Here is a 16,599-nt window from a genome sequence, read left to right as displayed (position 1 = left end):
TCCCGACGACCATCTCCCACTTCAAGTCGACAAGTCCAAACGATTAGCATGAATCGGATCCCGCTTCAACGGGCGCTTTTTGCGCCGGGCCTCGGCCAACGGGTTTTATTTCAAAGACCGCTGGCACTAGCCCTCAACACACGCACCGTCAGCTCCGTCGCCGAGGTGTCTTTCTGGAAGTCTCTCGTTCCGAAGCCCCTGCGATCGCGGTCACCGTCGAGGTGGAGGAAGAAGTTCAAGGTACAGAAGGGGTGGAACCCAGCGACCTTCTTTATCTTCATCTTCTTGTTGATCGGATCTATGTCTATTCAGATGATCGCCCTCCGAAAAGACTTTGCGACCTTCATGCGCCAGTCCGACGTCAGGATAGGCCTGCTTCGCGAGGTGGTGGAAAAGCTGCAAAAAGGCGAGGAGGTGGACGTGGAGAAGGCTTTGGGTACCGGGGACGCGGAAAAGGAGTTGGAGTGGGAACAAGGTTTGTCCTCTTGGGAAACTGGGGCCTCGGGGCGCAACATGCTGACGGGTACGGCAGTTCTGAGGGAGATTGAGCGCGAAGCGCCGACAAAGGGCCACCAGCGCAAGAAGCAACCTGAGCCAACGCCTCCTCCGGCACCTGCACCAGCGCCTGCGCCAGCACCTACATCCGAGGCGGATACTCTACCCGCCCAAGAGGGCACGAAGCCGCAGGTGCAGAGCACCCTCGCCAGCAAGGGGTTCTTCTAAGCGCCCCCTTCACGGAGGGTCTGCGGCTCTCATTATCTGTTGGTCTATTGTAACATGTTTTTAAACACAGCGGCATCGTTTTCCTGAAACGACGCCGTGTCGGGTGATGGGCTCGGGAGGCCGGATTGCCGCATATCTTGGACAAGAGCCGGTAGCAAACTATCGGTGGACATCTCCAGCCTCACGCCCTGGCTACCCGTCTGGGCAGGGTCCAATCCCCCAAAAAAGAGGTCCTCGCCCCTGACGCCGCCGATATTGACAATGCCGATCGGCATCCCCCTATCTTTGGCCCGCTTTGCCAGCCTCCAGGCCGAGTACGTCGCCATAGATGTGGCGAGGACCAAAAGCTTCCCGGCGCCATCGATGGCATCTTCAGCCGCCTCCTTCACGCTGCTGGCAATACTTTCCCCGAACATGACGACCGCTGGTTTTAAAATGCCAACATTGCTCGTCGGGCTCCAGGCGCCATCATTATCGACCTCGACCGTCCCCCTCGTCCCATCCGCCAACGGCGGCGGACTACTCAAACACGTCGGACACGCCGGATACCGAAAGGTAGTGTACGGCGCCTCGGGCACCTCCACGTCACCATCCGGGTTCATCCTGATCCCCCTCCGCCGCTTCTCATGCGGGTCCTCGGTCTCGAGCGCGCCCGTCGCGATCGCCTCCTGCAGGAACGCATCCCACAGGGGGTTCAGGCGCGCCAGGTCCGCCTGGAACCTGTCCCTCGGCAGCTCGCTCCGGCACGACGTGCACACGGCCGACCGCAGGTAGCCGTGCAGCTCGAGCGTCGGGACGTCCGGGTGCGCCCGGGGATGGAACGAGTCCACGTTCTGCGTGATGACGCTCGACAGGAGGCCCAGCCGGCCCAGGTCCCGCACCGCGTAGTGGCCCGCGTTGGGCGCCGCGTTGCGCAGCGTCGTCCAGCCGAGGAAGCTGCGTGCCCAGTAGCGCTTGCGCGCCTCGTGGCTGGACAGGAACTCGTGGTAGTAGATGGGGCGGTAGGTCTTGTTGACCCGGTACGTGCCGTTGGCGCCGCGGTAGTCGGCTAGCCCGCTGGCGACCGAGAGACCCGCGCCGGTGAGGAGGACCGTGGAGCGTGGCAGGTCCCGTGGCGGCGGGGCGTGCAGGAATTCTTGCAGGGCTGCGATGGCGCCGGGGAGGGAGCGGGCTGTGGCGGGGATGGTGGTGGGTGGGGGGAACAGCTCGGTGTAGGGGATGCGCATGAGCGGTTTCTTCATATTGCCTGGCTTATGGAGGGGTTTGGATAGAGGGGGATTAAGTGCCGATGTGGATGGGTGCCGCGTGGCCGATGGACCCTGTCAGCCTGTGTTCAAGGGATTAATTTGAGATGGAAGCAGCTGCGTAATCGTCACTGTTCCGGAAGGGTGGGTTGCAAAGCTCCCGATGATCCACTCGGTTCCTGTGGTCAATGCTCACACCCCTGCCCGTACATATCAGGGCAGTTATCTTAAATCCGTACGAACAGTTACATACATGGGTACCTTACGTACACAAGACAGAAAGACATAAACAGATACCCGAGAAGCCCACAAGTCGCAAGGTCACACGTAAAGAGGAAGGTATATCAAATGAAAGAAACTGAGTAAGGGCGGTAACTTTCATCTTGTTTCCATAGTAGAGGTCTAATTGGTACGAGGATTTGGATGGACAGACTGTATTCTCGATCAGCAGATACACTTTCCACATCCCTGGATTCACCCGGGCAGTGGTGCGATGTCGGGTGCATGTGCCCACTACAAAACGTGCTAACTTGCCCCTTATAGCCAGTGACGGGCTGGCTGTCATGGCGATGGGAATGTACGGCTATGGATGATTGCAAATCGGAGCCGCCCTTTCCAACCAAGCCGCCAATTCTTTTTTTTACACAAAGTACATAAAACTAACCACTTCGTACATACAAACGGCGCTGCGATATTAACGAACCCTGTCACCGGCATTTCCCAGCGCCACCTAACTTCAATTGACCCCCAATTGGCGCGCCGAGGTCTCTCATTTTCGGTCTACTAACTCCTTTTTTTTTGTTTTATTAATGCTTCCGCTTAATTGCGGGCGGTGCGCGGGCCCTGCGCTGGTGCAACTGCGTGCAACACCTGCCGCGTCACGGCTCCATCCAAGACGGGCACGGAGCCGTCAACCGCCATGCCCGGCATTTATTAGCCATCCCAGCAACCCCTCGGGGACACATCACCCACAACTCAAATCGATACGTATCTTCCAGACCTTTTCCCCCTCTCGGGCATTCACAAATCGTATGCGCCGTTCGTTACACCCCGACCCGACAATACCTTCAAGAACCACGACCGCAACCACAACCAACCCAATACATCGTCACCTCCCCAACAATAAAGCCAACACCAAAAACGTCACCATCATGGGCGCCGGCACGACCCAACAAACACGAGGCCACGCCGGCCACAGCCACGGCCACGGCCACGGGCACCACCACCACCACCACGACAACGTCTACCTCACCTCGACCAACAAGAACGACGCCGGCGTGCGCATCACGCGCATCGGGCTGTACTCGAACCTGGGGATGGCCATCGCCAAGGGCGCGGGCGGGTACGCCTTCAATTCGCAGTCCATGATCGCCGACGCGTGGCACTCGCTGACCGACCTGGCCTCGGACATGCTCACCCTGGCCACCGTGTCGTGGAGCCTGCGCCCGCCCACCGAGGCCTTCCCGCAGGGGTTCGGGAAGGTCGAGAGTCTGGGGTCGCTGGGCGTGTCGAGCATGTTGCTGTTTGGGGGGCTGTTTATGTGTATGGGCAGTTGTGAGACCCTGTATGCGCATTTCTTTTTGGATGCTGAGGCGGCGCGCGCGATGCTGGAGCATGGCCATGGCCATGGTCACTCGCATGGGCATGGTCATGGGCATGGGCATGGTGGTGCGCCGAGTCTGCATGCGGCGTGGCTGGCGGCCGGGACGGTTGCTATCAAGGAGTGGTTGTATCATGCTAGTACGTGCCCCTCACCCCCCTATCCCCCTCCTACCCTCCTCCCTACCCCTTCCCCAGCAACAACAACCCAACTAACCCCCCACCCCCCTCGCAGCCATGAAAGTCGCGCGCGACCGCAAATCCTCTGTGCTCGCCTCCAACGCCGTGCACCACCGCGTGGACTCGCTCACCGGCATCGTCGCCCTCTGCGCCATCCTCGGCGCCAACCTCCTCAAAGACGCCACCTGGCTGGACCCTGTCGGCGGCCTGCTCATCTCGCTGCTCGTCATCCGCGCCGGCCTCGGCAACACACTCTCCGCGCTCTACGAGCTCGCCGACCGCTCCATCGACGCCGACGTGCGCGACTCCGTCTCCAAGCACGTCGGCAAGGCGCTGGCGGAGGAGGTGGCTGATAATTTGGGCGGGGAGGTCGATCTGCGCGATGTGACGGGTGTTAAGTCCGGGCAGAATTATCTGGTGGATTTGGAGCTGGGCGTGCCGGCTGAGTGGACGGTCGAGCAGGTGCGGGTGGTGGAGGAGGTGGTGCGCGCGCGGGTGGGGGCTAAGGTGCGCGGCGTGCGGCGCGTGCGCGTGCGGTTTGTGCCGCGCTCCGTGCCGGTGCCGGTGGATAGGTTTGATGAGTTTATTCCGGGGGATGTGAGCCCGAGGAGTAGTCCTGAGCCGGAGGGGAAGGAGGAGAATGGGGGTGGGAAGGAGGCGCGCAAGTCGCAGTGAGGCCGCGGTTGGCTTGGCTTGGCTTGGCTTGGCTGGCTGACTGTTTACTTGTGAAGGGGTGGAATGGCGCACCGCCCGGTGGTCTGTGGTTCTGATCAGGGGCATCACCCAGCACCGACGGCCTGCCGCAGGACACGGGATGCTGTGGCCAAGGTGATAGAGTTCTGATCTGATCTGAAAGGCAGTGGAAAGCGAAGAGGGTTACTGCGAAGCATTGGCCTTAGTCGAGGGAGGGATTCATGCTCATACTGTGGGGACTTGGTGCCTCCGTGTACATTCATTCGTACATAGGAATAGGTGGTGGTGGCGATACCCAGCCTCTGGTAGCCTGCGGGCCCAGGAATTGGCGCGATATGATCGCAAAAATTCAAGGAAATATTTATTTAACAGGTCACCCAAAATCCAAAATGTGCAAAATCAGATGGGATGAATGCGTATGAGATCCTTTTCCGGGTATATAAACCAGTGGTAAAGGTGAGGTGAGTAGGATGCTGATCCAGTATTCGTATATTGGCCCATTTATCCACATATAAACGGACAATCATGGCCTAACTAAACACACCTCGATGCAAAAGGAAGTCTCTTCGACTTTTATCAACTAAAATCACTTCACTCACTCACCTATCCCCCCCATGAACTAAATCTCAAGCCATGAAAAAAAAACCAAACATGGCTTGCTTAGGTACTTTCTTCTGTATATCCCGCCATAAATGCAACTGCAAATGCAACAACAAAACTAACATTAAACAATAACCACCACCCTCAGATGGGAATGCAACACCAACAGCAATAGCAACAGCTATAACTAACAGCCAATCCGACGCCCCACCCACCCTATCCTGAATATAACAAAAAAACAGGCGTGTACGTATGCACCATGCAGGCCAGCTAACAACAAAAAGCACACAACAAGACCACACACCTAGCTCGCCAGCAACGCAGCAATTCTATATGATATGCACCATCAAGTAAACCTCCTCTCCAGAATGCCACCACCCCTCCATCCCCCCTCTCCCAACACGACCTCCTATCCTACCCACCTCACCCACCATCACGGGACTGGACTCAGGGACGGACTCACATGCATTCACATGTGCCCCTCCTTCTCCTCCAGTTCCCGCATGTACTTGACAAACGTCTTCTTGTGCGTCTACACAACCACCACGACGTTAGCACAGCACACGCAACACGCAATCTACACCCATCACAAAATAACCAGAGTAGGGAGCAGAAAGGACTTACCATCCCCGCATAGCGCCCATCCCTCAACACACAGATATACCGCAACCCCAGCTTGACAAAACACTCATACACCAAATCCATCGGCGACCGAATATCCAGCGCCACAGGCGCGGGGTCAATAAACGGCGTAAAATCCGTCGGATCCGGCAAACCATCATCCGAATCATCAATACTCGGCACGGGGGCCATGAGACACAGACTGGAGGGCTCGTCGCGGAGGTTGTCGAGGGCGTACTCAAGGTCGGGGGCGGGGATGAGGCCGACGAGGATGCCGTCGCGGACGATGGGCAGGCCGCCGTCCAGCTCGCCGGCCTTGTGCAGCAGCTCGAGCTTGGCGCGCAGGCTGAGGGCAGGCACGACGGGCGAGGTGGTGATGTCGATGATGCGCTCCTTGCGGACGCGCGGGACGATGTCGGCGAGGTCCGAGGTGAAGATGGGCTTGTGCTTGTTGTTGAGGTAGGGGTACGAGTTCATCTCCGTGAGGAGGTCCTGGTGGGGGCGTTAGTTGGGGGGGGAGGGTGGAGGGAGGAGGGGTGAATTGAGTCTTACGTAGATACTGAGCGGTTCGATGGCATCGGCCGTCCATTTGGCGACCAGGATGGCCAGCGAGAAGGGTAAGACATAGTCTAGGCTCCCGGTGAGCTCAAACAAGATAACCGCCAGTGTGACAGACAAGCGAGTGACACCGCACATGGTTGAGCCGGCAGCGATGAGGCCGTACACGCCAGGCTGGATGCATGTGGCATTCGGCATCTTCGCGCAAGTACCCCAGACACTCCAGTCAGGCGTGGCCATGACTACCCACTGAACAACGTGTCCGACTAGGCGGCCCATGAGACCACCGACCACCATGGACGGCACGTAGATACCGGCTGGGAGTTTCTGCCAACTGTCAGCTGGATGTCATCAAACTGATGGATATCAAACTCACAATGCCAAAAGTTATAATAGTCAGGAACCCCTTAATCAAGAACGCAGTGAGCAGGTTCAGTAGAATAGGCGGAATGTCACCAATCTCCTCCGGGCACAATCCTAGGTCCTCTAGGTTGTTATCACGGTCGTCACACGGCGCGGCAAGGTTGTACAGTAACTTGGCGACGGGGAGCTTGGTCAAGGTATTCCAGTACCCGATCAAGCCCGTGACCAGAGCAACCAACACCACCTCGAGAAGGGGATACGCCTTGATGGCGGGGATCCGGCGGAAGGTCTTAGCCCAGTGTCGGGAAGCCTTGATGAACAGGGCACCAGCAGCGCCGCCAAAAACACCAACCAAGATGAAGCTGATAATCTCAAAGTACTCCCAGTCGACGAGGTATCGCACTTGGAACATGACGATCTTTTGCGTCCCGTAGGGGTTCAGGAACTTGAGCGTCAATGCGGCGGTGATGCAGCAGAAAAAGGTGCGGAAGAGCGTCTTGGCCGGGAAGAAGTAGGCCACCTCCTCCAAGCCGAAGAGCACGCCGCCCAACGGAGCGCCGAAAGCCACGGCGACACCTGCCGCCGCTGCCGCCGAGAGGACCTCACGCCTCTTAGCGTCGTTGCGGTCGTACTTGGTGAAGAGACGACAGGCGATGTTGCCGACGCAGGTTGCGATGTGCACATAGGGGCCTTCCTTACCCAAGCTGAGCCCGGAGGCTACGCTAAGAATCAGACCAAGGGTTTTGATGATGAGCGTCTTGAGACCAAGGAAACCGTGCAGCACGAAGCCGCTAAGAATGACACGAACTTCGGCGACACCACTGCCGGCCGCCGAGTAGTAGATCATTGGCGGCTGCTCGGCCTTACCCAGTGTCGGCCGGAGGTTAACGCCGGCTCCGTTCGCGCCGTCCTCCGGGGGAGGGGCAGGGGCCTCGGCGGCGAGGTTCTCGTCCAGCGTAGTCAGCCGGTACGCCGAAGGAACAACTGTCTTGGTCGTGAGACTGAGGAGACACGACAAGCTCGCCAGCGTGATGACAGCAATGATGTACACGCCGTATTCGGTCCACCTCTCGCCGAACGGGAACCCCTGGAGAACCTCACCCCAGTCCCGCCAGTCCGTACAGGGTCCGTGGGGGCAGCATTTCTGTACCACGGTCAGTTCAGCCCGGTTCGCCCGTCCCAACCATGACAACAAGACTCACCTTCTCATTTACCAACCACCCCCTCACGCAGTACCCATCCTTGAGATCAAACACGGTCGCCTCGCTCACGTTGACCACATACGCCAGCACGGCGACGATAAACCCGACCAGGGCGCTCAACAACCAACCCTGGGCGCCGTCGAACAGCACGTAGATGCGGCCCCAAAAGTCCTTGCGACTCCGCAGGGCCTTGACCCGATAAGCGTCGGCGATGCTGTCGTGGACCCAGTCGGTCGAGGTGAACTGGTCGTACCACACGCGGTCGTCGGGGTAGAGGGAGCCCTTGGAATCGGCCATGGACGACTCCTGGCGGTCCGATAGGGCGTGCATCAAGCGCGTACCCCACGAGTTCGCGCGGCTGTGGTGCCGGATACTCCTTACGCTATCTGCAAAGAGAGGAAGGGGGTGGTTAGCTGGTTGGATGGGAGGTGGGAGGGGGTATGTGACTCGGTGCGCGTACCCGCATAACTCTGGTTCCTCGACAGGAGGGGCACCCTAGGCGAGCCATGGGCGCTGTGGATGCGGATGCGCGAGGGTCGCGCCGCGCCCAGTAGAGGTGAGCGTTCGTCAATCGGTTCGTTGGTGGACGGCCTCCTGCTCATGTTGGGTCGGGGCCTGCGGACATTCGTCGGGGAACTGGGGAGCGAGAGGTATTGACCCTGCTGTTCGGTGCCAGTGCCGGAGTCGGCGCCGGTGCCATCGTTGTTGCTGTTGCCAGCGGCAACAATGTCGGGGAGACGAACCCCGTGTCGCCTACCTGTCATGAGGAGGGGTTATGGAGTGAAGTGAGGGGTGGCCTCGGTGGGATATGGATAGTTCGAGGGTGTATCGAGAAACGATGGTGATGTCGTCACTGTGCAACTCGGATGTTAGACCAAGCTTGTAAACAGCCGAGCCGGGTATGGTTCACTCACCTTCCTCTCAAATCGCGGGGATAAAGAATTTCGGGTATTCAGCATCAGACATTCGGCGATCGGGTGAGGCTAGCGGAGCCTCGGGTTTCGAGTTCGGTGGGATGGAAACAAAGGGACGAAGACAAAATCGAACCAAGCAACAAGCTACACGCACGGTTAGAAACAACCAACTGAACCTGTCCCTTTCTCGGTACGGATCAGAAAAGAAAACGCCCGCCGCAATGCAAAACGAATGCAGAACGGAAACAAAGAGCAGCAACAATATTGCCGCGAGGCCTGTAGATGGCGGCCTGGACCGGGACTCGGGTGTTTGGTTTCGAGAGCGGAGAAAAAGGTGGCTCATGGGCCAGGATGGGCGGCGTGAGGGAGGCTCAGAGGCTTGTTTGGCTGGGGGCCAACCCCCCACGTGCACACTTTCAGTGTCTCACTTGGCGTCATGGAGCGCTGCGCCAGAAACAAAAGGGGAGCACACGAGCCATCAGGTGCCCCTGCCGTTTCCATTAGTGGGAATGCCGACCTGCACTGTGCAGTATCGCCATGAAAAATAGCGCATAAGATGGAAGAAATGGAAGAAATGTCTCGGGAGGGGAAGCTTCAAAGGAAAGAAAAAAAGACCCCCAACTCGGCATGTCTTCGGTCAACAAACAATCGCCGGGAAAGACAAAGCAAGCGAATGGTGAACTGCATGACACGCGCGGGATGCACAGGGATCCCTTACTGTGCGGTTATGTCATAGCACTGAGAGCAACCCCAACAGCCCTCCCGTCTTTCGGGGTGCATTGGTCGGACTTTTTTTAGGCGCTGCAGCCACGCCCAGACAAAGGATCCAGGAACTGGGGAACCCGGAAGTGGCGCGTTGCAGTTACAATGGCCTGGGACCCGCAATCTGTAGGTACCTACCAGTTAACTCGGGCAAGTCGGGCTCTCGAGGTCAACCAACGGGCCGATGCTTGGCAGTTAACTGCCAGAGCTGCCAACCTTGAACATCAACGATTTGGGGATTTGTGAATTTGGGAATTTGGGACGACCAGCAACGGGAAGAAAAAGTTAAAACACGGAATTCGGGTCGCAGGATTCTGACGAACACACGGCATCACCAATAAAAGGATCTGATTCGAGAATGGAAATTTTAAGGATTTAAGGATTGAGGATTCCCGTCATCTTGAGAGCGACAATGGAGAAAGAGAAGGAAAAGAAGGAGAAGGAAGAAAAAGAAAAAGGGAAGCGACGAGCTGTGCCGAAATTCGGATCCTTCAAACCGAATCCGACTCCCGAGTCCGCGCTCGAGTCCGCGGCCGAGACACGGCCTGCGTCAAAGGAGACCCGGGCCCACAAAGACGGCCTCGGTGGAGCCGAAAGGGATAAGAGTGACCGTCGCCATCATGAACGTGATCGTGGTCGTGATGGTGACCGCCATGGGGAACAACGCCATTCCAGCCATACGAGGGAACGGGAACGGAAACGGGATAGGCATGGGGATCGGGATCGGGATCGGGATAGAGAAGGAACTCGGCGCGGGGAGAGGGAGAGGGGAACAGAAAGGGACGGTGAGAAGGATGGACACTATGAACGTGAGAGGGAGAAAAGGAGGAGAAAGGACGGCGATCAGGAGCACCACCGTGACCGCCATGAACAGCAACTCCCACGGCCAGGCAGCCCCAGGGTGATGTCAAGTCGAACTAAAAGCGAACGGGAAGGCCTTTCCACCCTGGACAACGATCTCTTCGTCGTCGACAAGCGTGGTGACCCGCTCATCGTGCAGTTCGGAACCAACGACCGCTCCCAAATTCCCGTCTATTACCGCTTCGGCGCAGGCAGGGTCATAGGCTCACCGGGTTTCCTCACCATCCACCGCGACGGCGCCCAAGAGCAGTTCAGCATCAGAGGGCCCGGGGAAGGCAGTCGTAGCGGCTCCGCCTTCCGCGATAAGACCCTCGTAGCAGCAGCCTTTCGCGCCGGTTCCAAACGCATCCAAGTCTCCGAGGCCAACCCCCTCCCAACAACACCGGAAGACTTCATCTCCCTCGGCCCGTCCCGCAAGCGAAAACGCACCGACGACGACCCAACCGACCAGCCACCACCCGACTACCGCTCCATCCACGGCAAGGCGCGCCCCAACGCCCACCTCGACTCCGACCTCGACTCCTCCGACTCCGAGTCCGAGTCCGATCTCAACTCCCACTCCCACTCCCACCCCGGCTCCCCTTCTACCAAACCAGACCCAGACCCAGCCCAACCCACCCCCGTCACTCGCGCCGCCCACATCTCCCGCCACATCAAAACCACCCCAACCGACATCCCCGCCTGGCTCGAGCTCATCGCCCTCCAAGACAGCCTCTTCACCCTCCAAACCCAACACACTCCCACCCCCACCACCACCACCACCACCACTACCGCCCGCACCCCCGAAGAGACCCGCGCCCTCGCCGAACTGAAGCTAGCCCTGTACCAAGAAGCCCTACCCCACGCTGCTGCGGCAGACCCAACGGAACGTGAGCGTCTGGTGCTGGGCATGATGCGCGAGGCGGGGCGGGTGTGGGGGGAGGCGGCGCTCGCGAGGAAGTGGGATGAGCTTCTTGTTGCTGAGGCTGGGGATGGAGCGGGAGTTGGGTTTGGGTTGTGGAGGGCGCGGCTGGATTTTGAGATGGGCAGGGTGGCGGGGTTTGGGGTGGAGAGGGTGAGGGGGGAGATTGTGGGGAGGTTGGCGGGGTTGGGGGGGAGGCTTGCCGACTATGGGAGAGGTGGGGAGGGGGGAGAGGAAGAGCTGTGTGGGCAGGTGGTGTACGTGTTTTTGCGGCTGACGCGGTTCTTGCATGATGCTGGGTTTGGGGAGCTGGCGGTTGCGGCGTGGCAGGGGATGTTGGAGATGGTGTTTTGTCGGCCGCGGGGTGATTTCGCTACTGCTGAGGCGGCGATGGCGTCGTTTGCTGGATTCTGGGAGAGCGAGGTGGCCCGGGTAGGGGAGGAGGGTGCCAGAGGCTGGAGCCACTTCGTTGAGATGGGGGAGGACATGGCTGATCCGCCTGAGCCGAGGACGGACAGGCCCAGCGAGCTGCCCAGGATAACAAACCCCTTCGAGGCTTGGGCTGCCGCGGAACAGCAGGCGGCGGAAAAGGCGCGCATGCCTGCGAGGACGCTTGATGAGGGGACGGATGATGACCCATTTAGGGTCATCATGTTTTCGGATATCCAGGATCTGCTGATCTGGATTCCGTCAGCGCTGCTCTCGCGAGTCAAGCCTCTGCTGGCGGACGCATTTCTCGTTTTCTGCGGACTTGCACCAGCCGGATTGTCCGGAGGGGAGTTCGCGACCATGTTGGATGACCCGTTTGTTTCAAGCAGGGGCCAAGGTCTCGATCTCGGCTTGAGCAGAAAAGATATTGGGGCGACGCAAGACCTTTCGAGGCGGACGCCCGAGTTTAGACAGGAGGGTGGCAGCATAGTGATATCACCTGACGTCCTCTTCTCGAGAGGTCCGTGGTCCCGATATCTTAACAAGTGGTCAGATACGCATCGGACGGGGGATACACAGGTGGATATCTCATGGGTACTCTCTACACTGGGACGCTTGGTTAAAGGCTACGGTATGGAAACGCTAGCAGAGTATTACCTAGCGATGGAGTGGCTGAATGAGCCAACGAGCGCAAGAAAAGTCGCAAAGGGGCTGCTGAAACAGTACAGCTCCAATATTAGGCTCTACAATGCCTATGCTCTTGTTGAGTCGGCGAACGGCAACGCTGACGTTTCTCATAAAGTCCTCTCGTCGGCCGCTGGACTGGTGAGTTAAACCCCGTGAAACCGCTAGCTGCATACTTCTAACATATTTTTAGCCATCTACAACTGACAACCAACGACTATGGAATACCTGGGCCTGGGTTCACCTCGAGTCCAGCGAGAATAGCCTGGCTCTCACACGTCTAATCTCATCGGTAGACAAGGAATTCCGTGGCTCAGCCCCGGCCCCTGTTCTGCTTCTCAAGACCAGGAGTCATTTCTCCAGCACCCGGGACTACTCGCTCTCCTCCCAACAGCTAGAAACAGCAACGCAGTATGCCGAGAGCCTGATGCTCCTCGAATACTTAGCCTCCGAAGCCAACGGTGAGCCGGTATCCGAAGCCCAAGGCAACATCACCGCGGCTCTCTCCACCATCCAGGCCTTCTCATACGAACTCGAAGCCCGCAACCTCCACAACTCTCCCCACCACGAACGCCTGCTCCAAACCGCCGCCCGCCTCCTCTACCACCACGCCACACACGGGTACGTCCCCCCACCCCCCTTCCCACCCCAATCAATCCATCTCATTATCTACCAAACACAAACTAACCCCCGACCACAGCCCGCACCACCCGCACACCCTCCTCACCCACCTCCAACAATTCACGCACCTCTTCCCCCACAACACCCTCTTCCTCGCCCTCGCCGCCTGGTGCCAGCCGCCGCTGCGCATCACCGACCCCGTGCGCACCACCCTGCACACCCTCTCCCTCACGCCGCCGCACGCCCGTCTCGGCACGCGCCGCTTCGCCCTGCACCACGCGGCGCGCGCCGGCGCGGGGACGGTGCATGCGGTGCGGGCGGAGTTTGAGGCTGCGTTGGGCGGCGGTGGTAGTGGTGGTGCGGAGTTGTGGGTGAGGTATGTGAGGTTTTGTTGTGGGGAGAGGGAGTTGAGGGGGGAGGTGAAGGGGGTGTTTTATCGGGCGGTTGGGGCGTGTCCTGGGGTGAAGGAGGTTTATTTGGAGGGGTTGAGGGGGGCGGTGTTGAGGGAGGTGTTGGGGGAGGTGGAGGTTAGGGCTGTGAGGGAGGCGATGGTGGATAGGGGGTTGAGGGTGCATGTGGATTTTGGGGGGAGGTGAGTGAGTTGCTAGGGTAAGAGGGTGTGTTCCGTACTTATTAGCTAGCGAGCTAGCATGCGTACTTCATGCCAACGAACATAAGATCTGAGATGAAACTAGAAGGCGTACTTACTTATCCACATATATCTAGTCTGTATAGCTCCTCAAAGGCCGCCCGGTGTCACCTTTTTGGTGTCACAACAAAACATCAAGTGTCCTCATGGCGTGATCTGACCTCAAGACAAGCAAATCTCCGAGAACGAGGCGCCTAGAAGGAAACCGTGTGGCCCCTTACTTCAAGCTAGATCAACTGTTTAGTCACGCAAAGGAGTGTAAGTTATAGGGAACGCTCATCGCACGGTACATAGCAAAGAATATTGTTCAGCATGAAAAATGTTGTAGGGATACGGTCGTATCATTTTGAAGTGAAGCTATGAGCGACGTTGGGATAAAGGAGAATGACTACAGCAGGTTCGAAGGGGAGGATCTACCTTCTACAGATGTGACGAACCGCGTTCGCCAGGCCAACGGACTATCTGTGCGCCATGGACAGCCACAACAAGAAGGTAGGCTCGAATATCCGCTCATATCCGAGGGATACTCGGGAGGTGCGTGACCATGACTATACGGGCGAGAGACTGGATGATAGTAATAAATCAGGGGAACATGGCTTGCAAAAGTCTAGTAAGATTAGATCTCTATATAGACAAACAGACAAACATACATAACAAAACAAAACCCACAAGCGGTGTGCCGTCCGCAAACCTCCAACGCCATCAATGACTGACCGTAAACACACAACCCCCCAACGCAAATTGTCCCAGAACAGTCCACCCCAAATACAACCCCAACATCAAGTGTGGTGTAGTGCCCCTCCCACCTAAGCAGGCCAGAGACCCTCACCCGGTGACCCCAACCCCATCCACCCAGGCATCTCACATCCCACTCACAACTCACTCCCCTCCCAACCCCCTCCCCTCCCCCCCACCCCTCGCCCTAACCGCCCAATCCCTAGTCCGAAGCTTCTAACTCCGCGCCAAGCTGAGCAATCCACTCGCCGCCCCACCCCTCCCCTCCTCATCCTCATCCCCACCCCTGACATTACCCCTCCCAGCATCACCAACAAAGCTCACCCTCCTCCCAAATGACACCGACGAGGATGATGACGAGCCCGTCACGCCAACGGCGGTCTGCGGCCGCGGCGGTATGGCGCTGTGTTCGGTGCTGCCGTACATGTACCGCCTTGCGTCGTGCCGTGTGCCGAGGGCTTCGGATTGGCGGCGTTGGTTGCTGTGGAAGTTGGGGTGGTTGGTGTTGCTGTAGCGGGGGGGCTGGGGTTGGTGTGGGTGTTGCTGGCTGTGGTGGGAGTTGTAGCGCTGGTGGTTGTAGTGCCGGGGTGGTTGTTGTTGTTGTTGTTGTTGTTGTTGTTGTTGTTGTTGTTGTTGTTGTTGTTGTTGTTGTTGTTGTTGTTGTTGTTGTTGTTGTTGTTGTTGTTGTTGTTGTTGTTGTTGTTGTTGTTGTTGTTGTTGTTGTTGTCGCCGCTCGTCGCGGGCAATCGCCAACCGCGCCTCTTCGAGCAGCACGCTCCTTGACGGCGGGGCTTCGCGGGCAACGTCACTCTCGAAGCTCACGCTGGCGCTGCTGCTTGCCCGCCGGAGCGGTGCGCCGGGCAGAGGCCGCCTGCTACCCCCCTTACCCGGGGTAGTGGTGGTGGATGTGAATGAGGCATATGCCGGAAGTGTGAAGGACGTGGACGTGGACGTGGATGTTGATGTTGAGCTGCGGCTGCGGCCGTGGGTCTCGCTTTGACTCTCCTGGCTCTGGCTGGGAAGGGATGGAGACGAGAACGAGGCATTGGCGTGTTGGGCTTCTAACCTGTCCAGCGGCACGTCTGTCTGGCCGGTACGGACTTTGTAGCTTGCTAGACCGAGGCGGAGGCGGATGATCTCTGCTTTCTGTTGGGGAGGGCACTTGTTAGTATCATGATGCTTCGATGCAATAGGAGACCTGACATGGGTGCGGGGCAGCCCTACCTCTCTCGCCTGCTCACGCGTTAACCTCCGAATAGCCCGCGGGGCCAGCCGTGGTGCTACAGTGGGGACCGGTGCGGGTACTGTGGCATCCGGTTCGGTAAGGATCGTAACCTGGGAGTTGTCGATTGCCGAGTTGTCAAACACCGAGGGCGTGGCCGGAGAAGCGGAGCGCTGGCGGGTCGTGCCAGAGGTTCTGGTGGTCCATGATGAGGAAGGCGGGGACTGCACAAGAAGAAGTGTTAGTGCAAGAACGGCGAGACATGCAACCCAGTCACTGAGCAAGTGCGTACCTCTGATCGACCGCCCAATGCATCCTCCCTCGCATCCTCAAGACAAGCCCTCTTCGCAGCCGGCTCATGATCCCGCGCCACCGGCTCCAACGGGGGAGTACAAGTGAAAGTGGGGGTAGGGGAACGGCGTTTCCTGGACTCGGCGCCCATCTCCTTCTCTGGGGTACCTGACACCGACACTGACGACGGCACACCAAGACCTCGAGTTGGCGACGCCACCGCGGGGAAGGCTTGCCGCGGCATGGCCGACTTCGCCTTGGTCGGGCTCCTTTGCTGCTGCTGTGTCGACGACGAGAACAGCTTGCCGTCGTGCCTCCTCGCCGCCTTGCTGGGCGAGCACGCGTTGGGGTCGAGTGCCCCGAGGACGCGACGCTTGACGGGCGATGCTGCGTTCATGTTTGGTTGGTGATTTGAAGGTTCCGTCTCTTGTATCCCCAGGAATTGGTTTGCAGGTGTATACAGGTAGTGTAGTAATAGTACCAAGTAGGGGTGTATGCAAGCAGACGGCAGACGCACGATCACCAATAATTAACAAGTTAACTGGTCAAGAAACCCTGAAACGAGAGTTGGAGAGAGAGAGAATGCGTGCATGTGTTGCAGCAGAAGAAGCGTTAAAGACAGTCTCCGTCCCGCGGTTATTCAACGCGTCGACAAGGCCCTGGAAGTGGTGGGACACGAAAAAAGAATCCACAACCCTGGAGCGCGGCAGGTTCGCCATCTGAAATAAGGTACCTTTTGGTGGAGCC

General features: G+C 58.4%; 6 protein-coding genes across 6 annotated transcripts; 3 read left to right on the top strand and 3 right to left on the bottom strand.

Moving 5' to 3' along the window:
• Window positions 1-48: 48 nt before the first annotated feature.
• F5144DRAFT_603957 (uncharacterized protein) lies at window positions 49-723 on the top strand (the record flags this gene model as incomplete). The annotated part of the gene is made up of 2 exons (XM_066791319.1): window positions 49-475; window positions 533-723. The coding sequence occupies 2 exons, from the start codon at window positions 49-51 to the stop codon at window positions 721-723; spliced, it is 618 nt and encodes a 205-aa protein (XP_066641095.1).
• On the bottom strand, window positions 453-2,412 carry F5144DRAFT_576620 (DHS-like NAD/FAD-binding domain-containing protein). The gene has a single exon (XM_066789150.1). The coding sequence runs from the start codon at window positions 1,962-1,964 to the stop codon at window positions 768-770; it is 1,197 nt and encodes a 398-aa protein (XP_066641094.1). The 5' UTR covers window positions 1,965-2,412; the 3' UTR covers window positions 453-767.
• Window positions 2,413-3,118: 706 nt separating this feature from the next.
• F5144DRAFT_593879 (cation efflux family-domain-containing protein) lies at window positions 3,119-4,421 on the top strand (the record flags this gene model as incomplete). Its single annotated transcript, XM_066790507.1, has 2 exons — window positions 3,119-3,707; window positions 3,802-4,421. The coding sequence occupies 2 exons, from the start codon at window positions 3,119-3,121 to the stop codon at window positions 4,419-4,421; spliced, it is 1,209 nt and encodes a 402-aa protein (XP_066641093.1).
• A 1,087-nt stretch (window positions 4,422-5,508) lies between these two features.
• Window positions 5,509-8,547, bottom strand: F5144DRAFT_603954 (chloride channel; the record flags this gene model as incomplete). Its single annotated transcript, XM_066791318.1, has 6 exons — window positions 5,509-5,571; window positions 5,664-6,152; window positions 6,213-6,545; window positions 6,595-7,725; window positions 7,784-8,169; window positions 8,244-8,547. 6 exons carry the CDS (start codon window positions 8,545-8,547, stop codon window positions 5,509-5,511), a joined length of 2,706 nt encoding a protein of 901 aa, XP_066641092.1.
• A 985-nt stretch (window positions 8,548-9,532) lies between these two features.
• Window positions 9,533-13,707, top strand: F5144DRAFT_535523 (NRDE-2, necessary for RNA interference-domain-containing protein). The gene is made up of 3 exons (XM_066787038.1): window positions 9,533-12,475; window positions 12,528-12,955; window positions 13,035-13,707. The coding sequence occupies exons 1-3, from the start codon at window positions 9,872-9,874 to the stop codon at window positions 13,549-13,551; spliced, it is 3,549 nt and encodes a 1,182-aa protein (XP_066641091.1). The 5' UTR covers window positions 9,533-9,871; the 3' UTR covers window positions 13,552-13,707.
• An 848-nt stretch (window positions 13,708-14,555) lies between these two features.
• Window positions 14,556-16,432, bottom strand: F5144DRAFT_653008 (uncharacterized protein; the record flags this gene model as incomplete). The annotated part of the gene is made up of 3 exons (XM_066793064.1): window positions 15,854-16,432; window positions 15,564-15,785; window positions 14,556-15,485 (listed from the first exon to the last, which is right to left on the bottom strand). Exons 1-3 carry the CDS (start codon window positions 16,247-16,249, stop codon window positions 14,556-14,558), a joined length of 1,548 nt encoding a protein of 515 aa, XP_066641090.1. The 5' UTR covers window positions 16,250-16,432.
• Window positions 16,433-16,599: the final 167 nt, after the last annotated feature.

Source organism: Chaetomium tenue (assembly GCF_020726465.1).
Source record: "Chaetomium tenue strain MPI-SDFR-AT-0079 chromosome Unknown F5144scaffold_5, whole genome shotgun sequence".
Lineage (NCBI taxonomy): Eukaryota > Fungi > Ascomycota > Sordariomycetes > Sordariales > Chaetomiaceae > Chaetomium > Chaetomium tenue.
Note: the sequence above shows the minus strand (reverse complement) of the source record. Positions and strands in the feature narration are given on the sequence as shown.